This window comes from Manis pentadactyla, chromosome 8 (genome assembly GCF_030020395.1).
Source record: "Manis pentadactyla isolate mManPen7 chromosome 8, mManPen7.hap1, whole genome shotgun sequence".
NCBI classification, from domain to species: Eukaryota; Metazoa; Chordata; class Mammalia; order Pholidota; family Manidae; genus Manis; species Manis pentadactyla.
The window spans coordinates 107348347-107375460 of NC_080026.1; the positions used below are offsets into that span (position 1 = coordinate 107348347).

A 27114-nucleotide genomic window follows, 5' to 3' on the forward strand; every position below is an offset into this window, starting at 1 on the left:
GAGGACAACTGCTATTTCCATTTTGTAAGGGCAGAGCTGAGGCTCCCTGTGGTCAGTCATTGCCCCAGGGCCTGCACCTGTGAGCCACAGTCAGGGTCTCAGCAAATCCAAGGCCCTTCCTAAGTGCAAAAGAAGTACAGCACCTGGATCCCTCGGGAATCTGCCTAGAAATGGCCAAATCTGTTTGTCAAGGTGACTGGACCCAGGGAACCCAGCACAGACTGAATTTCACAAGGGCTTGGAAAAGCACATGCTGGCATGCATCAGTGATTGGGTTTGTAGAACCTGATCTTGGTTATTTGAAGAAGTGGTGTGTTTCCAAGTAATCAAAGGCCCTTGTAAGAAAGGAATGTTTCCATAGCATATCAAGGTGGCTTGGCACATGGAGCTGGTAGATGGACCCCAAGATGCTCTGGACCCAAGTTCTCCCACCAGGAGATCCAGCCTATTCACAGGCGATGGCCCTGCATGAGGAAACCAGGACTCCTGGAGGCCTCCTCACGGAAGAGGTGCTGAGGGCTGGCACTGTCCCCAGGCTTCCCCCAGATGGCACACATGCGGCTACTCCCTTTGGTCCTGTGTCCACTGACTCAGAGTCCTCCCGAGCTCCCTTCCTGCCAAAGGGTTTTTCCCCATGATAGTCAAGGACTTGGGCCTTTCTCTGCACTCCTACAAAATGGATGTAGCCCTCATTTCTAATAATCTGTTGAAACAACCTCTGCTTTACCCTCAACACACGCACACACACACACTCCACTGCAGAATTGCCTACCCTAAATACCCTCTGACCGCAGGTGCAAGTAGAAGCAATGAGTGATCCAGCTGCGTGCTGCTCTGGTGGTCAGGGAACCAGACCTGTGGCTCCCTGTGATTTCTACCCCAAGACATTCAGAAATAAGGACATACTTCCCCTCATACATCCTTTCAAATTTCATTTATATCCCAACTTGCACCATGCTGGCCTTGGCCAACCCTCTCATAGAAGCCAGGTCTGATGGCATTTTTGAGAAAAGGTATATGAAAAAAAGAGAGGAAAGCAAGATACACAGAAATCAAGCTTCTCTCCCAAAATCACAAAGAAAAGCAAATTGCCACTGGGGTCAGAAACTAGATCCAAGGGCTCTTTCTGGATGCATAGTGACCTCACTTGGTGCTTCCTATTAAATCACAAGATTTGAGAGTTGGAATGAACCTTTCTGGCTCTGCCCCCTAAAGACACAAATCAACCCAAAAGTTCTCCAAATATGAAAATGAAATTTGGATTGATTAAGAAGCAGCTTGGTATATCCTTCACTCCAAGCACAATTGCCTGGGTTTTCAGCTCTGTTTAAGCTCCTTGACTGAGCTGCATCATTCCAGGCTCAGTCTAGGCATAAGCCACCACAGTCCCCTCCTTCTCTCCATTTCAACAGTAGGGCGGTAGGTGTCATGCCTGGTTTCCTCGCTTCCTGCTACGGTCTGCACATATATGTGGGCTTCCTCTGTTCCCATCATATTCTTCTCATATGTTGGTGACCTACTAGGATTCTTGAGAAAACAAATAGGTTTTTTAAAAATACAGCAAAGATTTCTGCTTCTAGCCAAGCTGGAGTAACAGCAACCAGATTTACCCTCCCACCTGAAACAACCAAAAATCAGACAAAACATTTAAAACAACCATTTTCAAGACCCAGGACATCTGGCAAGGAAGAATGGTGAGACTTGAAAGACAGATGACAAATAAGGAGAGGCCTACAATTGCCAGAGCTTAATATAATTTGTTATATTAAAGTGAGTTTTTGTAGGCTGTATATAGTTGGATCTTGTTTTTATATGCAATCTGAATATCTATGCTTTTTAATGGGATATTCAGACCATTTACATTTAGTATGGTTGGATATGTTTGGATTTAAATCTACCATCTTTCTATTTGCTTTTTTCTATTTTTTTTCTCTCCCAAAATCACAAAGAAAAACAAATTGCCACTGGGGTCAGGAACTAGATCCAAGGGCTCTTTCTGGATGCATAGTGACCTCACTTGGCATAAGCCACCAACTTATTGTTTTTTATTGTTCTATTTGCTCACTGCTATTTTTAAAATATTTTTTCTGCTTTTTTTCATATAGATTTTAAAGGCACTTATTTAAGTTCCATGAAAAAACTCTGAATTTATGTTGGAATTATATTTATTATATAGATCAATTTGAGGTTGACATTTTTATGCTTTGAGTCTACCTATCCAGAAGCATGATATATAGTTCCTATTATTTAGGTCTTACTTAATATATTTTACTAAAGTTTTATTATTCTCCATTAAGGGATTACATGATTTTGTTAGATTTATTCCTCAACCATTCTATATATTTTTAATACCACTACAAAGTGGTATTTTTAGAAATTTCTTTTTTCTAATTGATTGCTACTGATTTTTAGAAATGCAAATTACTTTTACATATTAATTTTGTATCCAGAAGCTTGTTAAAATCTCTCACTAATTCTAATAATTTATCTGTAGATAATTTGGCTTCTCTATGTAGGTAATCATATCACCTGCAAATACTGACTGTTTTGTTTCTTCTCCATTCTTGTACTTTCTAGTTCTTTTTCTTTTCATGTTTATTGAGTTATAAAGATAAACACAATTATAAGATATTTAAAGTGTATGATGTGATTATTTGACATATGTATACATTGTGAAGGGAATCCCCCTATTGAATTAATTTCTACTTCTTTTTCTGATGGTATTGCAATAACTAGGACCTAAGGTACAATACTGATGAGAAGTGATAATACTGAACATCCTTGTTTTGTTTCTGATCTAAAATTAACCTTTTACCTTAGGTATGATGTTTACTGTAATTTTTTTCTTAAGGTATCTTCTTTCAAGATAAGGATGTTCCTGTTCTATTTTTAGTTTGCTAGGAGTTCACGTCACAAATGACTACTTAATTTTTCTGAACTCTCTTCTACTGAGATGATCACATGACTTTTCTCTTTTTATTTTTAAGTGAAATAAATGATATTAAATTGACTTTCTAATATTAAATCAACTTTGAATTCCTTTCCATCCAATAAAAATACAGTGAGAACTTTGTGCCTGAGCTTCACTGGGTCATCTCTTTTGCACATATGCTCACACTGTTCTTCTCCTGTACCTGAAAGGCTTTAAAACCCTCAGCTCTTTACTACATGAATGATATATAGTGATTATAGCCAAGAGTTATTACCTCAGCGATCTTGGGGTTGTCATAGATTTCTGAAATTTCACAGGGCCTCTCAATTTCCTAAATTGGTGAAAATAGAAGGAAGGAGAAATGAAGGGCCATGGCATTCACCCCTAATCATCACTAAAATCGGTGGTTCTTATACCTGGGTGCACACCAGAGAGCTTTAAAAACAAATAAGCAAACAAACAAATAACCACCCCCCAAAAAAACAAGAAATACTGTTATAAATTACTTCAAAAATAATCTAGAGTTGACAGCATGGAGAAATGGGTGGGAATACAGATCAAACAAGATTGGCCACATGTTGATAATTAGGTTCACTATATTATTCTCTCTAGTGTAAGTTTACAATTATCCATAATAAGAAGTTGTGCTTTTTTATTGAAGTATAGTTGATATACAGTCTTATGTTAGTTTCAAGTATACAACAAAGTGATTCACCAGTTACCCACATTATTAAATCCTTACACCAATAGTGCAGGTGTTATCTGTCAACATAGAAAGATGTTACAGAATCATTGGCTTTATTCTCCATACTGAACTACTATCCCTGTGACCAAAAATGTTGCATTTTTTTTTAAGACCAATGCCAAAGCCTTACCATTCAGAGGTGCTGATATAATTGGTTTCAGTGATTGGTATTTTTGTAGCCTCCTAGATGAATTTAAAGTGCACTGAAGGTTAACCGACTATGACCTAAATAAATACACCTCAAAAACCCACAATACTTATTTATATGTTTCAGGTTTACAGCTTGTCAACATATCTTTACATTCATGATCTCATTTCATCCTTACAACTTTGCCTACTTCTTAAAATAAGGAGAGTAGTTTTTTTGACTCCTGTTTTGAAGGCACAGAAAATGTTAAGTTGCTTGTCTAGGATCATATAAATCATACAGTGGCAAAGCCAGGGTTGGAACCTGGGTTTTCTAACTCCCTGTTAGTGCCTACCAGTGTGAGAACATGAGAAAGGGTCATAAATGGAGGATGCAATTCAACCCAGAGTCCAGGGAACCATGGAACCTCCCTGGATGTCGGTCTGGGCGGCCTTGAATTCTGAGCAGTCTGGCAGTTGGAAGGGGTGGGGCTGGTAGGGTCCCTTGTGACCGATGTGTGTTCAAGTGTGTGGAAAAAGGGGCCACCATAAACAAAGCTGAGTACTTCTGGACATTTCCCTACCTAGACGCCCTTGCCCCTTCTTGTCCTTCTTTCCCAAGGTTACCTCCACTCTTTTTGTGAAGCTTGAGCCCTTTCATTTCTCAGCTTTAGAAAATACACCCACTGTACAGACATGCGTTTCCCATGGCAACAACATCTCTCTCCACTGTCAGTTTTTGCCACCTCAGATGCCATCCTTGTCACTCCGGGTTTCCTCAAGTGACCTGAGGGTGGTGTGACAGACCGGCTCTGCCTGGGGCATAAAGTCAGAAGCTGATGTGCAGGAACGTCCGCCATCATGCCCTCAGGAAGCAGACGTGGGTCCTGATATTCTCAACCCAAAGCCTGTTCACTGAAATACCGATTCCTGCCCACATGTCCAGACCCAAAGAGGACGCCAGTTACCTCGGTGGACTCGCTGTGGCTTCTTCTTCGGCGAATCAGAGTGAAGAGTAAAGCTGCCAGCAGGGCTGTGGCCACCAGGGACGGAATGCCTGCTGCTAATCCAAGAGAGGGCCCGCAGTCCTGGCACAGAGAGAAAAACAGGCAGGTTCCCCAGGGGTAAAGGAAAAGTGCAATCGATTAAAGGTGAGACAAACAAAACCCTGCGTGGACCCTAAGTGTCATATATAAAATCAAAAGGGCAATGAAATAGTGCGAAAAAATGTTTGCTGTGTACATGTCGGATGACTCATTGTCGTGGGATTTAATTTACATAGTTTAAATCCATTGGAAAAGGGTGGTAATCCAGTATAAAAATGGGCAGAGGATAGGAACAGACCATTCCAAGAACAGAAATACAAATGTCTCATCAATTTAAGATAGACTGAGATACAATTAAAGCAACAGTTAGACAGGATGTTTACCTATCTGTTTGGCAAAAAGTAAAAAAGTTTTATTATATCCTAACATCATTTTGATGTGAATTTTTAAAATTTATTTCCACTAAATTCATTGACCAATTGATTTTCAAATTCCCATTTTGCTTTGATCCGAGTGGAAATACCAGGCTTGTAGGCACATAGTTTTCAGATTTACTGATTAGTTGGACACATCAAAGGTCACCTGCAGAATCCCTATGAGTGTGCAACTTTCATATAATGCTGGGTCCCCCTCCCTTTTTGGGGAAGGGGCTGATTTCACAGAAGAACAACATGCATGCAGAAAAGTATATGAATTATAAATAGATAGTTTGATGACTTTTCACATGATGAACCCACCCACATAACCAGCACCCAGATGAGAAACAGAACATTACTAGCACCCCAGAATCCCCCTCAGACAACCTTCAGGTCACAGCACATGTAACCAGTATGCTGAAGTCATCACTGCAGATTAGTTTTGTCTGTTTTTCAACATCATCTAGACACAAATAGAAAGTATGTACTCCTTTGTGTCTAGCTTCATTTCCTCAATACTTTGTGAAATCCATCTGATTTTCCACATTCTCCCTCACTTTTGAGCTGAGTTGGTCATAAGAATAATTGTTGAGCTACAATCTGTGTTTGGTGACAGGTCGGTCACACATCAAAATCTATCAAATCCTCAAAACAAATGTGCAAAACAGAGCATTATTATCCCAATTAATAAATGACCAATCCAAGGCTCCATAACTTCAATGATATACTTACTGCTCCTTTCCCACCCGTAACGACTGGGGAGGAAGTCTGTTCGGAAAAAGAATATACGTCTTAGGAAAAAATCTATAGAATGCATATTACATAAGACAATCTGTCAAAGGTTAAGCTCTAATGCTTAAAGTTCACCCCTTTGCTAAATTTTTTATTGAAAACAACACTTGACAATTGCCAAATAGAACCTTTTGAATGCTTCCTCGGTAAAAACTGGAATGAAATTTGGTTATTAGGAGAGAGAATTCAGAAATTCAGGTGATGGCTTCATTATTCACTCTGTGGATTTGCCATAATACATTTGACACCTCAAAAAGGCTTTCTCCTGCCTTCCTTCCCCACACCCTCCCTGGCACACTTGGGGCCTACTTGTCCCAGTTGCTAGAAGGGAAACAAATAAAAATACTGGTGGAAGCTAAGTTCTTGAAGGAAGACTTACTTGTTTTTAAACATGCACTGAAGCTATGGTTTTGGGGGTGTCTGAAGTTGTGAATTAGCTTTGCTTCTGGGATAATTCCACATTGAATGAATACATTACATGTTTCCAGTTCATATCACCACTCAAGGAGGGGCCCTGGATTTCACCATTTACGATATTTGCAGGTGAGAGTCTTACCTGGATGAATACAGCTTAGGGAACACAGTTCTCCACTAACCACTAACCTATGTGAGCCACACTAAGTGGTGTGGTATGGTTAGCGGTGTAGGTCCTGGGCTCACACTACCTACAGTGGAGTGGTGATTTCTACACACAGCTAAGAGGCCTTGTTTCTTCATCTATAAAATAGGGCTGCTAAGCACCTACCTTTGGGGCTGTCCTGAGGATCAAATGAGCTCTAGGAGAATATGCTTTTGTCATTCCCTTAAACTTGGCAAAGTGCTGGTCAGACCTGCTCTATCTGATTCTCTCATCACCCTCAGTGAACACATTGGAATCCCCAGGGCTTGGGCTTTTAATTACTGTCTCTATTTCACAGAAAAAAAAAAGAGAGAGAGAGAGAGAGAGAAATAGCCCTTGAGAAGTTGTGGGTCTTGTTCAAGGTCCCAGGGATAACCATAAATATAGCCTGCAATTGTGTGTTTCAGTTCCAAGTCTAGGCACCTTTCCCAGAGAGCTCTCCTCACAGGAGGGATCCATAACCAGGCACTGACACCTGGAATGTAAATGGTTACACTTAAACCTTCCACAGTCTCATTCCACCCCCATATTAACTTAATGTTGCCATTTGCTGAAGTGTTCTATTTCTCATGGTGGGGGGAAGAATTGGGTATCATTTCATGTTCTGTCTTTAGGTTACAGGAATTCACATGGGCTGGCTTTGCACAATGAAAAGGAGTTAACTCTGAGGATGCAGGAGCACCTCGTGGAACCCAGCAACAGTGGGAATCCGACTTCCCCACAGACTGGAGCTAGTGACAGGTAACTTGTCAGGACAGAAGCCATCCTTCCTGGGATCTCTTCATCTCTCTTGGGTGGCATGACCTCTGACCTGTGTGCTTCTCTGCCTGTTTCTTTCTTTCTCTTTCTTCAGATGGATTTTCTTACCCCTGTGAACACCTACTAATTGACCAACTAATAATTATGGAGAACTTACTATATGCCAGGCAGAAAAGTGCTTTTCCTATATCAGTTCATTCATTCTTTACAACAGCCAGTGAAGCAGGACTATAATGAACCCCATTTTACAAATGAGAAGAGTGAGGCAAATCGTGTGAGGTCACCCAGCCCTAGGTGGCAGATGCCAAGTAGTTTGTTTCCAGGGTCTGTGCTTAACGGCTGTGCTACACTGCCATGACCAAATGCAGCACCCCAGCCCAGTGTTTGTACTTGACAGTTCTGTATGGCCTGGCAGGGACTGACTTGCATGTGTAACCATGGTCCAAACTCCCTGCATAGAGACTCTAATGGGCAGGGTCTCCACCTTTCTTCCTGCTTCCCAGTTCACTGGCATTCCAGATCATTCCACTGTACCAAAAGGGAAGGGCTATGTGATGGAACAACTGCCAGGTTGGGTGACTAACTGTCCTGGTTATCTAGAGAGCTTGCCCGGATTTAGGACTTTCAGTGCTAAAATCAGACAGTCCCAGGCAGATAGAGTTGGTCCGTTGCCCTACAAAGGTTCAAAGTGGGAGGGGACAGTTCTCAGAGAGATGGGCTGTTAACCAGGAAGGTGCTCCCAAAGTTGGTGACCAGCAGCAGAGGCCTCCCTCTCACCCCCTCACTTCCACCACCCCCAGCAATGGCTCCTTGCTTCTCTGAGTTACCTTTGTGGGGTAGGCGAAGACTGGTAAGACAGACCAGGGGTCTCTACAGAGCTGCTGAGTTCAAGAAGCCAGAGGGAAAGTTCCAGCGGTAACCATATTAAAAGGTGTGACAAGTAAGGAGAGGGACAGGGGAATTTGTCTGCAGACAATAAGCAGAGGTTGAAGCAGGGAGCAGAGCAAGTCAGGGAGGTTCAGAAGGCAGGGCCCTGCCAGGTGGGCAGAGCCACTGCCAGGGGAGCCAGGGGCCAGATATCCCGGGTGGCCAGTAGTGGGCACTGGAAGGCAGGTTCTACCTTTCCGCTGCTCTCCAGAGCTAGGCCCCAGAGTTACAGAAAAAATGCAGATTGGCATAGGCATCCTCTTACCAGGGAAATTCAGTTTATTCTCTTCGAAGAACAATATCACTTACCAGAAAAATTTGGCACAGCTAAACCCACTGAAAACAAGACCAGGGAAATGCCTAGCTCAGTTATAACAGCCCCACTGGTTAGAAACCACCCCTGGCTGTGTTATCTCTACACAACATGAGAGCAGAGGGTGGGAGACCAACTCTGAACCGAAGACGTCTGCCGTCATTAACTGACAATCTCCATTCTCACTTGCAGCTAAATGCCATACTCAAGAGCCGTAAGCGGTCCACTCCTGTTAGCCCAGTGATTCCTTAAACAAAGGAAATCATCTTAAATATAGACAAGGCTTTAATTATAACTGTGTTGGTCACAAAATTATTCCTAACTGTGGTTTATCAATAATAGAAATAATTTCCTTGAAGAAATGTCACGTGATCATCCTCAGTTACGGTTATAAAGGCTGATGGGAAACATTATCATATAAAATTCTATGTTGAGTAAGAACACCCGGGCACAAAGACAACGAAAGCCAAAATTTGTGTGAAGTCAAACACAAGTGGAAGGAGTAACTCCAGTGTTTCCTGCTGATGGGAATTTAGGTATTTGGGGGTTTCCTATCTTTCTTTTCAAATGTGTATTTTTGGCTTTTATACTTGAAAAAGAAAAAACTTCTCTGCGCACCCCCCATTATTCCTAAGTGCCCCTGAAACACGTGTGACTTGTCACCCTGCATGAGCTTCGGTGATGGCGGTCTGAGGCCCGGGAGCGCTCTGCGTCGACCTCCGCTGACCTGGCTGGTGAAGGGCGGCTGCTGTACTTACTGTGTTGGCCGACAGTGTGAAGTTCAGAGAAAAACTCTGGGAGAGAGAAAAAAACAGTAAGTCTCCAGGAATACTCAGTCAGGCTCCTGACCACTCCAATTCCGCTGACCTGGAGGATTGCGAGAGAACGCACTGACCCCACAGGCTCCATAGGCCACTCCCGATCTGCACCCCAAGGGGAAGGGAAACAGAGGAGCCTGAGGGCATGGGCTCCTCCCTCGGCCCCAAGCCAGCCTTCCCCCTGCTCCCTTCGGCAGGTCCTCAACCAGCCCGATCTAGGGGCCAGCCAGTGTGGCCTGAGGGGTCCTGACCCAAATGGCAATACCAGAAATTAAGCAAAGTGATGGAAATTGTTTTTCCCAGAACTCCCTTCAGAGAGGGAACTGTGTGACTCTCGAAGTACTGGGTTCTTTCTGCTTGGCTTAGGAAGTAAGACCCCCGAGGGGCATGCTCCAGAACAAGTGCCTGCTCCTTACCCCCCTTCCCAGGAGAGAGAGCCCAGAAAGAAAGGGCTTCCGGTTGTGCTGCATCTGAGGCAGAGGTTCCAGGCTGGAGCAGAGCTGGTCAGGACAACAGGGGAAACGGGAGCCATCTGCACTTCCCCTCACCCAGCACCCAGCCTCTCCCTCAAATATGGAGTCAGTATTTAAAGATCGTGGGCTCAACGGGACACCACGTTGTTAGCCTGCCCACCGATCTGGGTCAGGCCCTCCCCAGGGCCTCTGGTGGCTCCTTCCTCCCCCGTCAGCATCTTCTGTCACTGCAGTGTGGGCTCACTGATGCCAGTCTTTCCAGGCTGCTCTTTACTGAGACCAAGATAGACATGCTTCTAGGATATAGAGCTGAAGTGACAGCTAGGCCACCTGAGGCCAGGGCCTTCCTGCTCAGGAGCCCCAACCACTGCCCTTCATGCTGACACCCACCTAGTCCACGGATGCTGCAGGGGCACTTGACGGGCCCCGCACTGCACGCAGCTGTCCAGAAACTTATCTCATCAGCGTGTCCCGGTACTGACGTCGGCAGGCCCTAGACAAAGCTTCCTTTGGGGGAACAGCACATGGGGGCAGGGCAGCAACAAGCATGTGCTATTTATCAACATTTGGATGACGAAGATTTTGGCTTGTTTCAGAAAGACATTCATATATTATAGAAACACACTACAGTGCTCTCACGGGGAGAAGAATCTGATGCAGTGTCTTTTAGAGAGACAGCTGGGTGAGGTGAGGCAACCCTGGGCTGGGAGTCACCTGATCTGGATTTGAGTCCAGGCTCACCACTTGGGAGCTGTGTGGCCTTGGAAAAGTGATGCAAACTCTCTGGTCTCCATTTCCATTTCCAGCAAATCTATTCTTCCAGGCTCAGTTTTTCCACCCTCAAAGTGGGTTACAATTAACTTGCCCTGCCCACCTCACACAATAAGCCCAAAGGAACTAGTGCCTGTGGCAGCAGCTTCCACTGTAAAATACTCTAGTGGGTGGGGGATCATGTGGTGTCACCCTTGATGGCCTGGCCAGCACATGGCACAGGGAAGCCCCTTGGGAAGGTCTTGTTGGATGGAATTGCATGTATAGAAGGGCCATAGTCAAAGTACCGAAATTTGGTTCAATACACGTATTGCTGGCCTAAGCTCTGTGTAATAGCTACATAATGGTCCTGAAAGTACATTAGGATCTTAGTCACTGTGTGTCACTCATGATGAATTTTCTGCTTATGAGGGGAAAGAGGGGGAGACAGGATAATTAGTTACAGTTGTGGGGGGATGCGGTGTGTCAGACCCTGCACTCATAGCCCACCCATGGGGAGGGTACCATCATCCCCACATCACGGGGTGGAAACTGACACCGAGAGGGGCTTCCGGAGGTCGCCAGAGGGGAAGCGGTAGAGTTTCGGTGAGATCACAGATCTTCCTAACTCCAAAGCCTGAGGTCAACTCCTCTTAATAATCTCTTTAATCAAGGAGTCACAGAAGCCTCCTCTAACGTAGCAAACTCCACCTGATTAAGTCACAGCCAAATACGAACCACAAGTCAGTAAGAAAGGTGGAAAGTTTCAGACACAACTCATGAATATCTCCGTTGCTGATCGTGTAGCAGAAGGCAGACAGAACAAATAAGGATAAAGGATACATACCATCACTTCAACTGGGAAATGAATTTAGCTGAAACATCTCATTTGCACCCTTGTTGTATGTAGGGTATTACAAACAACATCTCAATATTAAAAGATAATATCAGCAAATATTAGATGAAAGTATTTTTAATGATTAGTATTTTGCATATAGGAAAATAATTAAAAAATAAGCCTCTTGACTTCATTGTACTGAGGGTGCAATTATACTTGAATTAGGACATAAACTTTACAAGCCTGACAGTGTTTATAGAGAGCAATGGAGGTTATGGAGGTTAGGCTGACAAAAACTGGGAGCCATACTCACCATCTCCTTCAGCCTCCCAGGAACCTTCTCCAAACACAGCCCTCAGCAAGCTCCTTTCTTGCTGGTGTGTTGGCTTGTGTCTTGCATTTGTAAGAACGTCCAGCTGGGAGAGCAACAGTGACAGGGCCAGAGGTGGCTCCAAGAGAGCCCTGGCCAAGCCATTTATGGTCAGGGGAGTAGCCAAGTCCTGGCCCATCCCTCGGGGCATATGGTCTCCTGCTTCATGTCCGCTGTGTATGGCCCAGGTCATCCACCCTCTTTGCCTTCATTTTCGGTCCTTCTTACTTTTCAGTCCCCTTCCTTGACTACATCTCCATCTCAGCAAAGATCCCACAGCTGGCCCGAGAGCTTGGCAGCTTCTGCAGCCGGCAGCTCTTTAGAAACAATGTGTTACACAGGCTGACGCTGGCTGCTCCATCCCCAGCTGCCCAACATCAGCACTGACTGCTGTCCCAGCAGTGACGGAGTCAGCACATTGCCGGCATCAAGGCAGAGGATGCCTGGGAGGCGGGTGCTGGAGCCCGCTCAGTGTTTGAGGTGGAGCTATAGCTGTTGCAGTGAGGGCACTCCCTAGTCGGTGAGATACCTGGGGGCGAGTTTGGCTGCACCCCCTTTCTGTTCTCACGGTTTGAGATGGGACCCTCTGGGAGCTGGAGGAAGTCATTGACATGGGCTGCTTTACATTTCATATGCATTCTCTGTTAGGAGTTTGCTTCTTTAAAACAGTGAGGTGGAGTCCCATATCAAGCAAACAACAGAATTAAGACCAGTAAATTTGGTCATTTAAATGAGTGCACTCATTCATAACAAGATCTTACTCAGCAGATCTTGTTGACATTTGCAATATGTCAAGCATTTTTCTGGGCACAGTTCTGGGCCTTGGTGATGAAGACCAGAGTCCCCAACTCTTAGGAACATATGTCGCAGTGTGTGCAGATGGACGACAATCAACACAAGTGAAAACCACTACGGGAGCAGCAAATGGGGGGTGTGGGAGGAGAGATGGGGTGACCGGGAGGCTGATGTTTTAGGCGTCCCCTACAGATGTTATTCAAGCTTCATGTGAAAGGTGAGAAGAGAGTCCCAGGCAGAAGGAACAGCATATGCAAGCCCTGGGGCTGACGCAGGTGTGGTGTGCTGGGAAGGAGACCACTATTCCTGGGGCCACCTAAACCAGGGAGTTACCCTGGAAGGTGTTGGGGACAGAGTGAGTTAGGGGACTGATGACGTGAGCAGACCAGAGCAAAGTAAGATTTCCACCATAGAGCAATGGGCAGTCATTCAAGGTTTCAGTGGGAGAGCAGCACAATCTAACTGAGACTGACAAAGACTGCTGGCTTCTCTGTGGGGCCTGGATTACAGGAGCCAGAGTGCTAGCCTGAGACTGGGGAGTGGGGTCCGCGTGAGTGATGCTGGTGGCTGCTCTAGAAGGGGGGCAGTGGGAATGGAAGGCAGTGAACGGGTTTGTGACTTATTGTGGAGGCAGAGGCACATTTTGATGATGGAAAAAGTGTTCCAGGGAGGGGAGAGAAGAGGAGGGAGGAGCAGAAAGAAGCCAGCTCCTGGGTTTGGGGCTTGACAGCAGAGGGCAGGGAACCACATTTGCTTTGATATATGACACTGGAAAAACAGATTTGGAGTATGGGGATCTAAGCACAGAATACTGTACTGAAAAAGACCAATGTGGTCTCCACCTCATGGGCCTTCCAGTCCCCAAGACTCCACAGTGATGCCTAAACTGAGTCAACTGGTGCCTGGATGTCATGGTGACAACATAGTTTAGGGAGGCCTGTGTTTAAAGCCTTAGCTGCCCTTCTGGAAGCTGTGTGGTCCTGCACAAGTGAAGTAACTTCTTCCCCTCTCAGCCTCAGTCTATAAAGTGGAGATGATACAGCTAACAATGCTGAGGCTACGTAAATCAGCAGGGCTGATACAAATTACGCTTCTAACTTTGCTTGGTGGGCATAGAATCACTCCTCGACCCCAGACCTGGACCAAGGAGTTCTAGTTCATGGTTCCAGCCCCCTCTGGTGAGGCTGTCTGTGGATGTGTGAGGCCAGGGAGGTCCTTTTTGAGTCTTTGGTACACATCCACTGGTCTGATGGACTTGTTACTCCTACAGAAGAATTGCTGAGACCGCCAATCATCAGGGCTCCTGCCTAAGTGTCTGAGTCACTCGTGGTTCTCTGGCCACAGCATCAGAATGGACTCTGATCAATTTAAGATGGGACATTTAGCGGTTGAGTGTTGTGCTCACAGAAAGAAGAGCAGGCCAGGGAGCCAGGCTCTGGGAAGACAGCTGGTTTGCCCCTGGGGCTTCAGCAGCAGGGACTTCTAGAGAGCCCTCTCAGGATATCCTCCCAGGGAAAAGGAGCTCCAAAGTATCTCAGCCCTTTTGCCACTCGGTCAAGACTCCACCTCCAGGAAGAGGATCTAATTGGTCTGGCTTGGGTCATGTGCCCAAGGAGGATACTCCCTCGGATGTGAAAAGAGGTGGTTCTACAAAAGGAACTTGGCACCATCACCCACAGGAGAGGGAAGGGGTGAGGTGAGTGGGCTCTCCTCCGCTGCAAGTATTAGGCCTGAGAATTACATCCTTAGGAGTTGTAGAAGTGCCCTTAGTGGGTGAGGGGTTGGTGCTGCCAACTCTGAGACTCTCTGATCGTGTGTATTTTGCCACCATTTAAACATGTAGCCACCCAGTCACAGTGATGGGTTTCCAACAACTGGTCAGTTTAAATTTCTAAATAATAGGTGGTCTTTTTCTGGTTTGTAAAAGTCTTTATCTAAAACATCAGAAAGGCAGAGCTAATGACATTAAAACAAACAGAAGGATTCTGGTCATCTCCCGATCTATGAATGTCACATGTGAGAGTCATTAGTGGGGTCCACCAGATATTTCCAGTTGACCTTGTTCTCAGCCTGAAGTAAGAGGAGCTGTATGAGTTGCTCTGGCCAGTGACCTGTGAGTGGAAGTGACAGTTGGAAGAGCCGGTGCATGATGATCTGTCATAGTCTCGTCCCCTCTGCCATAGAAACCAGCAATGCTCCAGACAGCATCTGTTCCATCAGCCCAGCCCTGATGACAGTATGGAAGGGCTTCCAAACAAACCAAAAATGCGCAAGAATAGGCCTCTCGCATGCAAAGCACCGACCCTGGGGGTTGTTTTTCATTGCTGCATAAGCTACTCTATCCTGTCTGATACATCAAGCGTTCAAACCCTTGCACCACTGGGCTCTTCCTTTAGGTATTGGTGACTGCAAAAGGTCAGAAAAGCCATAAAACATTGACAGTCTACATATAGCACAAAACAATTGCATGTGTTAAATAGTTCTGCATTAAGACCCGAGGGTTTTTAAAAAATGTGGTCCCTGTATTACCCTTCTCTGTTATGACCCACAAAACTCCAGACATACCCAAAAGTTCTTCTGGTCATCCTAAGAATACCATCATTGATTAGATGGAATCTCTGTCCTTGTGTTAGAAATGACCCTGTATCAGTCAGGGTCCCCACAGGAAATGAGTGATAGATTCAATTTGCTATACTTGAGAAGGGCTTATTAAAACTGTTCATAACAGTCTCCTTGGGGGATAATGCAGTACCCCAGGGTTAGACCAGCAGAGTCATTACCACCCCCAGGCCTGAGGGTTGAGTGGAAGGAGGTGCTGCCAGAGCCCAGAGAGAAAGGGCGGCCTCCTAGGAGCCGTGACCTTTAGTTCCTGATGTCAGGTGTGGTCCTCAGGCACACAAACAGGGGGAGACACATGGTAAGAGCTGTGGAGGGACAACCGGATGCTGTTTACCCATCTGGCCATGCCCACAACAATTATGCTCTTAGAGTTCCAGTCTGTTTGGGTCCAAGAAAGTGGGGGCAACTTCGAAGCCATCTTCAGCTTTGCTCGTGACTTTCTGGATCTGGCAGGAAACTGTTCTGGAGCCTGGGATGGGTACTCACCAGAGAAGAAAGCCCATAGAGAAGGTCCCCCTTTCTATAGCCTCCCCAAGTTCTCCCAGTATTGGAGAAAATCATCACCGAGAGGACCACTCTTGTCTGAACTAGTAATGCGAACCCAGGACACATCAATGAGTCCACATTCTTTAATGGAACAACGCTTTCTAGACAGATGTATGTTAGCTCCTCTCCACCTTCTGTTTGAAACTGACATTTCATGAGATGTAAAATTATATGAAATAAAAAATACAATATATTTATAGATAACACTCTAAACAGTTTTACTTTTTTTAAAGAAACCTTTTAGGCATTCGGGATTATTTTTCAGAAGCTCCATCTACAAAGTAAACTTGAAAAATGTCTGCAGGAGTCAAGTGAATATTTGTTCACAAACTGAGCAACAAAAATACCATGAATTGAAACTGATCAAATGGGCCAGATCAGTGGCAAGTCCCAGTGTGCATTTGCTAGTTAACAGGATTTTAAAAATGATTTAAACAGGCTGAACATTTCACGAGTAATATGAATTTAGAGGAAAATGGTCTCATGGTGAATCAACGCTCGGCCTTGTTTTTTCTGTTTGGAGAAATTCCACAGACTAAAGTTAATTCCAGCTCCTGTTCCTGCCCTGGGATCCAGGTTCTAGCATATGCTAGACCAGATCACACTAGAGCTGGACTAGGTTGAAGACCCAAACCCTAAATATTTCATCAGGTTGTCAAGATAATTCCCTGAACGGAAGTTAGTCTTGGAGCTCCGTGACATCGCCAAGGCCTGACACCCGATTAAAGGACAAGGCAGCCTAGAGCAATGTCCCCTGGCTCATTCATCTGCATCCAGGGATGTGTGCAGGAGGGTCACTGAGCATTTCGAAGAGCCGCCACAGAGGGCCTGGGTCTCTCAGCTGAGTGGACTTTCTCTCGTGAAGCCAGCCGTGTGGTCCCTTGCAGAACCTGCACTCTGTGTCAGTCCCCGTGAGCGTGGGCTTCCAGGGTCAGGCTGGCCAGCCCCAGAGAAATCAGAGCTTGTCCTTTCTGGGAATACGTCAGTCACAGCAGGCCTCAATTAAGAGTTCCATTGTTTCAAATTGGCCATGCACTGATAATTGTTGAAATTGTGCAGTTTTGAAAATACTCATAGTGAAGAGATTAAAAATAAATACCATTGTTTCACAAGGGTGGCAAAGGCTGAAGCAGAGCCAAATCTGTTTCTGACTCCCTCCCACGTTTCCATGGAATTAGTTAATCTTATTTATGCTTCGAAAGGTTGAAACTACAGAATTTTCATGTCCTTGGAGTAAGATCCTTAACTGCCATCTTATGCACTTGGATTTCAAATTCAACTTTGACCAATAAGATGAGACAACAGAAAGCCTGAGAAAATAAAAATATCAGAGAAATGGAATTCACCCCGATGGGCAGGCTGAAGCTCAAGCTGGATGACGCGGCTCCATCAGGCTGCTCCATTCGCTGAATCGAAGTTCCCCGGGGCAGGGTCTGTGATATACGATGTGAGTCTTCAGGCTGAACCTTCATCCGGGACCGAGAGAGGCCAAGGAAGAGCTCGGTGAGGGAGACCCACAAGATGCAGGGCTAGTCTAGGAGGGCCTGCTCAGTAAAGCTATAGTCATGGGTTGGCATTTATCACACTGCATTGATTAAGGCTCTGACAGCTGATCCTTTACATACATATATACACCCATATATTACTATTATTAATACTTTGACTTTTTTGTTTTGTTTTAAGGAAAAAATATTCCCATGCATTTCTTCTACCTTTCTTTGTATTTTTCTTTTTTACTCCCAGCAATCATTTTAATTAGACATATTCCTCCAGGGGCATATTTTGATCTTTAAAAACTAGAACTTTAAACCTTTTACAAATACTTTGTTTGAAATGATTCATTCCAAAGGAATGCTGGTGCTTGGGAGCAATCTCGGCTGTCACTGAAAACACTCTTGTGTGCTGTCCTGTGTCCCATACCAACCAAACAGGACTTACAGTTATGTAAACATTACTTAAAAATTATTCCAATATAAATACTCTTTTAAAGCTAACATACCACAGCTTTTAGCTTATAATGCCCAAAGATGCCTTAATGAAATGCCATTCACAACTACCCCACTATTTAAAGTATACCTGGAGGCTCTAAAATTATGTAAACAATATCCTCTACACTTCTCTAGAACAAGTGCCAAGTGTGGTGATTCTGATTGCAAGGTGGTGACTGATTACTAGTTAGTCTGAGCAAAGTCACCACTCTTTACCTGAATGATGATGAGAAGGTAGTCACAGGTTGACTGTTCTACAAGATGATGATTCTTACATACCTTATAATTAACCAGTTTTCAACACTGTTCACCCTGCAAGGGACCTGAATAGGTCCCTTGTAAGATGACTTTGCACGTCTTGCAAACACAGTTTGATTTGGTTGTCAAGGAGTCAAGGTCAACCCCAGCAAGCACCTCCAAAGCTGGAGGAGCAAATGTTCTTCTAAGCCCATGAACTCCCAAGCCCTGGTGGAGTCTTCTCAAAGTCAGTGGTGAAGGACTATCAGGAGGAGCCAGGATATTTTCTTCCCTGCAAAATGGGGACTCTCACCAGCAAAGAAAGGTTTTGCTGGAATTCATAGTCGATGCCTTAGCCCCCTGATGCAATTAGAAATGGGCCAATCCAATATGGGCAAGAAAAGCCAATGACACAGGGGAAAGGCTTGAGGCCTCCTAGCTTCGTGACAGTGATGCCTATACTCGAGCTTCAGGCTTTGCTTACTGGGGTGCCTTGTTTAGTCCTGACGTCCACATTCTCAGGTTTCCTGTTTGATATGTGCCTGGTCAAGAGAAGGCAAATGCTTCCAGCCAAAGCTCTGAGGAACAGACCAGCCACAGCCAACCTTTTATCCTCACTGCCCAATGCAGATGGAAGACAGCCTGAGTCTCCAGGACACAGTCACATCGTCTGACACCTACAGAAGCATGTCTAGAAATAGGGAAATGACCAACCCAAGCTCCGGCCTTGTGTCCTACAGGAGCAAGGGACAAGGAGGGTGGGTTTGAACAGGCATAGCTTAAATGGTCAGTGACTCCAAGCTTTAATCTTCAAAGTCCACAATTTGTAACAATGCAGCCAGAATCCAAGGAACATCATCTCCCCTCCTTGTTGACCAAACTTCATCAAATACATGCCTCCAAAACTAGATTTTGAGTTTTTGTTTGAGAAAAACACTGTACATTGTTTTAGGGTAGCTTCACAAGGTGCTATCATTATAAACATTCTCGATTCTTGTCTTTCAAGAACAGTGACAGTAACATTATTTCCTCATATGAAGGGCATCCTGGAACTTGGTGCTGGTATATTGGGCATGAAAACCTTTCTTGTTGATGGTGTCGTCTGTGTGGAATTGAATCATTAGAGAATCCCCTGCAGAGTAGATTTCTTCCAATGGCTGAAGAAAAGACAAAGGAAAACCAGGAGGATTTAAGTCAGTTGGCTGTGGTTGGGGTTTAGAATATGGGAACTTACACGGGGACAGAGAATGGCCAATGCTGGCAGGAGGTGTTCCTGGCACTAGTGGCTCTGAAGGGTGTCAAAATAAGCTCTTTTTCAAAGGAAGGTGTTGCAAATCTGCTCCAGAGAGCTCCACAGGCACTGCTTTTTCAAAGACAGACACAGATGTGGAGCTGGTATAGAATCTATTGCTTATTAAGAGCACAGATGAGCCCGGCATTGCTTTAAGCACTTGCAGATCTTATCTCGTGTGAACTTCACAACAACTTTACAAGGCTGGTGTTTTTTCCACTTGACACCTGAGGAAACTGAGACTCAAGTTCACACAGCTAGGCAGGACGCAAGTCTAGGTCTTCCTGACTGTGAATTAAGCACCGTGAATCACCCAGCTCTAGGACCACTGTTGTGACGTGGCTCCCAGAAGACCTAAAACAAAGTCCAATGTTTAGGTCTATGTCCTGTCCACGGATAAAACAAGGGATAGAGCTGCTGCAAAAAAACACCTTTTTCCCATAAGGTTTTGCCAGGTGGTTGATGAGTGGGAGCCTGGTTCTGAGGCTGCCGTCTGCCAGAACTGCTCCCTGGCCTTCAGGGACTGGTGTCTGGCTACCTCCCAACCTCCTCTCTGACTATTCTCTGTTTCTCACTTGGCTCCTGCGGAATGGAGGAGCCATCCTGGCAGGAGCTAATAAGCAGGAATCAAACCCAGGTGTGTCCCGTCATGCTTTGTCCCCTGGGACTCACCCCAGAGCCACAGAAGCGGCCGAGCCTGGGTGCCGTGCTGTCATAGCCATCATAGGCCTCCATGTAGTCATAGCCACAGTCGGCTTCCTCCTCGACTTCAAAGGTCCGGAATATCAGCTCCACGCCATAGCCATCCTCTGCCATGATTACCCAGCCACAGCGGGCCTGGCTCGGGTAGTTGTTGTCCCCAAACTGGGCATGGGAATAGAGCTCTTTGGTCTGTACTTCGGCCTTCAGCCTGCCCCCACACTCTGGAGAGGAGAGAGAACCACAGAGAAGCCATGTGCCAGCCCTCACCCACTTCCCAGCCTGGGACTTCTCTCTTGACACCCTCTATACAGGCCACCTTTCTCCACAGAGTCCTATGTGTGCCCTGCAGGGAAGCCAGGCCAGTTTCATCATTCCATTTGACAGAGAAATAAGTCCCACACCTCTGAGGTTCAGGGCTCACTGGGGGGCCCAAATTGGCCCTCACAAGCCAAAGTCTTATGTTTCCATATAAGGCCTCTGGGAATACCTGAGCTACTGGAAACAGCTGGCTGCCTGGATCTTTACCATTAAACTCCCTGGAAGTGCTAGAATCCCTGAGGAGGACTCACAACGCCGTGCAAATTACAGACTTGCTGTAATTCATAACTGTTGCCAACAGAGGGCACCAAAAGTACATCCGAACACCTGGTAAGCGCTCATACCTAGAAACAGAATCGCTAGACTGGCTCCTGCATTTGTGAGCCCCGACTATCGGCCAACTTTGACATTAAAACAAAACCACCCTTCCTATGTTCCATTTAAAAAAGGACATTTTTATCACACACCTCCTAACCCCCGCCCCCGAAACAGTCAGAATAAGGGGCAGTCCTTCCCCAGCCTTCATTTCCTTCCACCTCCAGCTGCCAGGGGGAGTCGGCTGAGGGCCGGGTGTCCCGGCTCACGTACCTGTGCTGTGTGCTGCCTGGAAGCCTCTCCTCTGCACTGAGGCATCCGAGTAAAACCTGAGAAACAGGCTGCTGCCCGAAGCCACCACGGGGGCTGGTTTCTTGCTGCCACAGAAACGGCCAAGGATCGGGGCCAGGCTGTTGGGCCCGTCATACAGTTCCAGGTGGTCATAGGCACATTCCTGGTGCTGCTCAATCTCAAACTCATTAAACATCTGGGGATGGAAAAGCAGAAAGTGAGGCAAGGGCCTGGTGTTCAGCTGGGATGGGGCCACCTCTCCGGGGGGCAGAGGAAGGGGTACGGCAGGACATGGGTCTGTCTGGCCAGCTGTGCAGGGATCGTGGAGCCCATGGTGATGGCGACCTCTGTACAGGGTCTCCATTTGGCCCCTCTTTTGGTCCCCAAAACAACCCTACCAGGTATTTCATGAGCTATTGCTACAGTGACCATTTTGCAGGTGAGATGGCTGGGGTTTGTTGGCATCTGAGCTCCTTCCATCATATCCCAAAGCTTCTCCCTCACTTAATGATAACAGCAGCAAGGATCAAGTGCTTTCTCTGGGCTCAGAGCTGTTTTAAGTGCTCTAAGTACAGTAGTCCCCCTTACCCGCGGTGTCACTGTCCTCAGTGTCAGTTAACCACTGCCAACTGCCCAGTCCAGAAGCAGGTGGTCGTCCTTCTGACATAGCATCAGAAGGTCAATAGGAGCCTAAGGCTACGTCTCAATGCCTGTTACCTGCCTTACTTCATCTCATCACACAGGCATTTTATCATCTGACATCATTACAAGAAGGGTGCGTACAGCACGATAACACATTTTGAGAAAGAGGAAGACCACATCTACAAAACACAGTATATTGTTATAATGTTCTATTTTATTATTAGTTATTGTTGTTCATCTCTTACTGTGCCTTATTTATAAATTAGCCTTGTCATAAGTATGCATGTAGGACATAACATAATAAATATAAGGCTCAGTGTTATCCCTAATTGCAGGCATCCTCTCAGGGTCCTGGAACATATCCCCAGCCAGTAAAGGGGAACTACTGTGTTGCCTCATTTAATTCTCACATCCCTGTGATGTGTGTCCCATTATAATCCCCACTTTACAGATGAGAAAACTGAGACACAAAACTGTTGGGTGACTTGCCCAATGTCACCCACTGGTAGGGCTGGGCCATGATGAGGAGGTCTGGCTGAAGAGCCCTTGCCCTCAACCTCTGCACTATGCTGTGCAGTCCTTCAGGACAAATGACGGGCCTGAGGCTGTGTGCCCCACTGCTCACTGCTCCACGTAATCATCCTCATAGTGACGGACATTTGCTGAATGTTTTTTTCATGCAGAGTCCTGTGCCAAGTGTTTATGGGCATTTTCTCAATTCTAATAATGCAATGAAAGAAGAGCTAGTATTATCCTCAAAGTAAGAAAGGAAAACTGAGTCTGGGAGAAGTTCAGTGGCTTGCCCAGGCTCACACAGCTAGAGGGGGATGCAGCTGGACTTGACCTCCAGTCAGCCTAACTCTGGCCCACACTCCCAGCCACCACCAGGCCATACTGCCTAGCTCTTCCCTGTCTCCCCTAAAGATGGTCCCCTGAAGCTGGCCAGTGGAACCCCACAATTCCAAGCCATATATCATGCTTTGCAGCCCCAAATGTAGGGCTTCTCTGGTGTTGGGCAGATGACTAGCTGACGGCCTGCCGATGGCTGTGAGGGAGATGGGACTCAGTGAGAAGGGACAGTGTTAAATGAAGGCTTGGACCAAATGACAGAGCAAGGAGAGAGGACATTAATGGGGGCAGGGTGGTCTCAGTTCACAGGGAGACGGCCGGAGTGACAGGGCAGGGATGGAGGTGCAGAAACCTGTCAGCAGCGTGGGCTTTCATAGGAACGACAAACACACTTGTAACTGGCAAAGCTCGTCACTCCTTATAGAAAGGGAGCTAGGAGCCAGAGGGTGGGAGCCAGGGGCAGTGGAGGGGAGCAAGTAGGGGAGACTAAGGGCACCAGGCTGGGAGACCTAATGGGAGGAATAGGCCAGGGAGGTAGGGAGTTCCCCAAAGGTCCACTGGACACCCTATTGCTGTTCCAACGCAGTGAAACACCAGATTCTTGGGAAGTATTCAACTCACATTCTTTGGTAGCAAGATGATACAGCAAGATCAATACATCCACCACACATGTATGTAGGAAGCTACATACATCTATGTATGAACTTCAGATAAATGTGAGGCCTGGCCTAACTCTGGCCAACGTGATCGGTTGCTTTGGTTCCTTAGTACTGTAAAGAACCGGAAAAGCACTTCGCTGGCAACTACTGAAATCTTGCCCTTGGACAGAGATTGTGCAGGTTGCGCGTTCCTAACTCCAGGGGGCGCCATCCTACCAGCCCCCGCCCCTGGCCCCCATGTTGAGATTTATGTTGCCATTGCGAACATTTTCCAGCAGATGGAAGTTTGGGGAAAGGCGTGCTTGTCTCTAATAGCTCTCCTCAATTTGCCCGCACCCAGATTCCAGGCCGTTGACGCCCCTATAGAGCACCAGCCGAAAGTGTTTCCCACATGGTCAGCCATGCCAATGAGGTGCCCGCGTGAGCACCCTGTGGTGAGGGGCCCTGCCTTTTCCACCCCTCGATGCCTCAGGCCTGGCACTGAGACCCCAGCACCGGTGCTGCAGCTGGGGAGCCCATCCACGCACCAGTCCTCACCGCTCCCGCGAATAAACGAACACCCGCTCAAGTCCCGGGGCGATCGCCTATTTATGATCATGGTCTCTTTGGCCCTCCTCCATTCTCCCTACTGGTCCATAACCCATCTGCCTTCTGAAGAGCTTACTCATCTCCAGTCAGAACGGCCCACTTAAAAACTCTGTCCCGAGTACTTCTCCCGGCGGGAAGAGCATTTGTTTCCCTAGGGCTGAGAAACAAGACTTGTAGGAAAGACTCGTTTCTCCTTTGAAATAACTGAGCATGATACACACCACAAACATATGCATGGATGGGACTTTAAAGAAGGGGTTAGAAGATGAGTATTTTTTAAATGAAGGGAGAATTAGCATAAGAAACGAATCTCTTTTTGTTAATTGAAAAAGAATGTAAGCTGTAGAAGAGCATGAATATAAGAGTCCATTGGAGAAGTTTGAGCAAGGAAAAGGGTATATATTTTTTCCCATGCATGTACATACATGACTGTGTGCATAGGACATTTCTGGAAGGGTTCACAAGAAAATGTTCAGAGGGGTCATTTCTACAGTGGGAATGGAGGATCTGAAAATTTCTCATTCCCACTCTCCAACCCTCTGTGCTGACTGCATTTTTGACTTGGGAATGTTTTTTTTTTTTTTTGTAAAAAACTCAAACTGGAAACGATGGAATCTCAAACAGCACTACAGATCTGTGTGCTGGGTGCCACCTCCTACTGGTACCACTGTGAACATGTTGTTTACAGGGCTTTTCCCACCTGCCACCCTGTGCTGAAAGCTTCCTGTGTATCCTTTCTTTAATTTAGCACAACAGCTTCCTGAGGTAGGTTTCATCAGCATCCCCATTTTCCAGATAATGAAACTGAGTCCTGGAAATGTCGATTAACTTCCCCAGGTTTCAGAGCTGGGAAGTGGCAGAGCAGAGAGCCAACCCAAGGCTGTCTGCAACCCAAGTCCGTGTTGAGCATAAACCACTAAAATGACTCACGAGTTTGACCCTGTGGCCCGCAGTTGTAGAGATGTTCCAGGTACACTCCCTCCGACTGGGGTATTTGTCAGGCCAGTTGGGGCTCGCCAGGGTCCCCTCCGCACTGCTGATCTTGTGCACACAGCCGGCTGGGGGGCAGGGGGACAGGCGCAGAGAGAGAAGCAATTCACTCATGGGCAGCTTTCGAGGAGAGTCTCCTCTCCTCGCTCTTACTTGTCACATGGTGGCTGTCAAGTATCTGGGATGGGTCATCCTGAATCAAGTGTCCCTGGCTCAGAGATTTGCTGATTTATTTGGCTTTGCTGCCTTCTGGTAGTGGCTCAGGAGCCAAGTCATATTTCCTCCTATTATTATTTACATGATGGTTAAGTTTGGAAATATGGAAGAGCTAGTGGTTAAGATCACAAGCCCTGCCTGGGGTCAGGTGGACTTTGGCCCAAGCCCTGGTTCCACCACCTGCAAGCTGTGGGGCTTCGGGCATTTATGTAAGTCCTGGTGTCCTTATTTGTAAATGGGGTGCCAATCTTGTAGTAGGGGGATGTGGCTTACATGAGATGATGATGCACATAAAAAGTGCTAACAAAGGTCGCCCGACTGTGCCTTCCAACTACGGACTTTAGTTTGTCAAAGCAGTTTCATTTGAAGGCTATAGGTGTTGCTCTGGCTGCAGTGCTATTAGCAAAGGGAGGTCCCATAACTTGCTCAGTGAGTAGCATTTTGGCCAATAGCTAGAACTTGCCTGGTGATGAGAGCATCTTAGCTCATCCTGTGATGTTCCAGGTAGGCCCTGACCAGACTCTGTGCACCTCAGCCAAATCTAACTCTGAAATGAGAAGAGGTGTGAGGTCTTCACACACCTCCTCACCCTGACGTCCTTTTCAGGGCCCTGTGGCTGGAGCCAAGGCCTGGAGACCTATGTGTTTCTAGAGATGCTCAAACTCCCCTCCCCGGACAGGGTGAGAACCGAAGGAGGCTATTTGAATGACTGGATAGCCAAAGCCATGGGGCCCTGAAGAACTCCCAGGAGTGAATGCAGCAGGGAGCAAAGTTTTCCCAATTCTGTTTTATTAGATCTGCATATGGTAAATAATATTAGAATATAGATGATGGATATTTATTGACATTTTAAGTGCTTAATATGTGCCAGACTGTCTAAAATATATTCTAGGCATGCTTTCATTTAATCCTCACAAACCTTTAAGAAGGGGGTTATGTTTAGACCTTTTTAAACAGAAAAGGAAACTGAGGTTCAGAGAAGTCAAGTAATGCCCGAAGTCACACAGTCAGTAAGTAGCAAGGCCAGGCTTTAAACCTGGTAGTCCTAATTTGGAGTCTGGAGGCTACCGCTTTTGCTCTCTAGGGAGAGCACCTGAGGGCCTTCCATGACTCCTGAAGGAGGGAACTGTCCTGGGGAAAAATCACTCTTCGGCTAAAGGGCAGGAGGAGGGAGGGCCGGTGCCGAGCTTCTGAGAGGCTCTGGCCTGGGCAGACCTGGTGGCGGGAAGGGCCCGAGGCTCTCTCACCCCCACACACACCCCAGTGGCCAAGGTTAGCACCGCGCCCACCTGCCCCCGGCCCCCCAGCAGTGGCCTGGCCTCACCTTCTTTACAGTCGAGCCCATTCTCATGGAGCCGATAGCCGTTCCTGCACCTGCACAGGTAGCTGCCGAACGTGTTGACGCACTCATGCTGGCACCCGCCGTTGTCCTTGGCACACTCGTCCTTGTCTGGGGAGATCAATGGATTCTCCTGAGGGGAGCCGCCGGCTTGGGAACGTCCCTCCTGGCATGAACCCCACTCAAAAGCGTCCGCCGCCAGGGAGCCTCCCTAATGACCCCGCTCTGATTACCCTGTTACTGGGGTGGGGCGTCGGCAGCATGTTTTGGATAGAACTTACCCCTGGTATACATGCCAGGGCTCCTAAAGCTCTTAATGAAGGTACAGATTCTCCACCCCTGCTCCCCACCCCAAACAAGGAGCTCCTTAAAGTAGAGACTAATATTAATAATAATAATAGTAACAATGATAAAAATAACTGCCATGGATTGCTCGGAGCATTTTCTATATGTTATCTAAGTTAACTCTCACACAACCTCAGGAAGGAGGTGCCTATGCCCCCGTTTTACAGGAAAGGAAACTGAGGCTGAGAACCCTAATGTGCCCAAGGTCACTCAGCGAGCAAGCAGCCCCGGGGCCTGGAGGCTTGGGCTCATACTTCACGACCCATGCCGCCTCCGGCCTGTGGGGCAGTTAAGTATGAAGGCCAGACAGCAGAGCGCCAGCCCTGCTCCGTCACTTCCACTGTGACCTTGGGCAGTCCTTGACCTCTACACCTCAGTTGCCTCACCTGGAAAGTGGAGTCAGTAATGGTGTTCTTACAATAGGGTTGTTGGGAGAAGGAGATGAATTAGCACAGAGAAA

At 46.5% G+C, this 27114-nt stretch overlaps 2 protein-coding genes across 4 annotated transcripts in view; both read right to left on the bottom strand.

Annotated features, from left to right (window-relative positions):
• Positions 1-524: 524 nt before the first annotated feature.
• Positions 525-12335, bottom strand: OPALIN (oligodendrocytic myelin paranodal and inner loop protein). Of its 3 annotated transcripts, XM_036886509.2 has the most exons (6): positions 11868-12335; positions 9434-9469; positions 5998-6033; positions 4772-4891; positions 3207-3263; positions 525-1527 (listed from the first exon to the last, which is right to left on the bottom strand). In XM_036886509.2, the coding sequence occupies exons 1-6, from the start codon at positions 11868-11870 to the stop codon at positions 1351-1353; spliced, it is 429 nt and encodes a 142-aa protein (XP_036742404.2). In that variant the 5' UTR covers positions 11871-12335; the 3' UTR covers positions 525-1350. The 3 variants fall into 3 exon arrangements, with proteins under 3 accessions (XP_036742404.2, XP_036742407.2, XP_036742408.2); XM_036886512.2 differs by lacking the exon at positions 9434-9469; XM_036886513.2 differs by lacking the exons at positions 5998-6033; positions 9434-9469.
• A 5575-nt stretch (positions 12336-17910) lies between these two features.
• The window catches only part of TLL2 (tolloid like 2), a 134660-nt gene continuing 125456 nt past the window's right edge, over positions 17911-27114 (bottom strand). The window contains exons 17-21 of the mRNA XM_036886469.2: positions 26295-26420; positions 24695-24822; positions 21009-21222; positions 20073-20323; positions 17911-19266 (exon numbers count right to left, since the gene is read on the bottom strand). Coding sequence (XP_036742364.2) covers positions 19132-19266; positions 20073-20323; positions 21009-21222; positions 24695-24822; positions 26295-26420 — 854 coding nt within the window. The 3' untranslated portion in view covers positions 17911-19131. The remainder of the gene's footprint in view (positions 19267-20072; positions 20324-21008; positions 21223-24694; positions 24823-26294; positions 26421-27114) is intronic.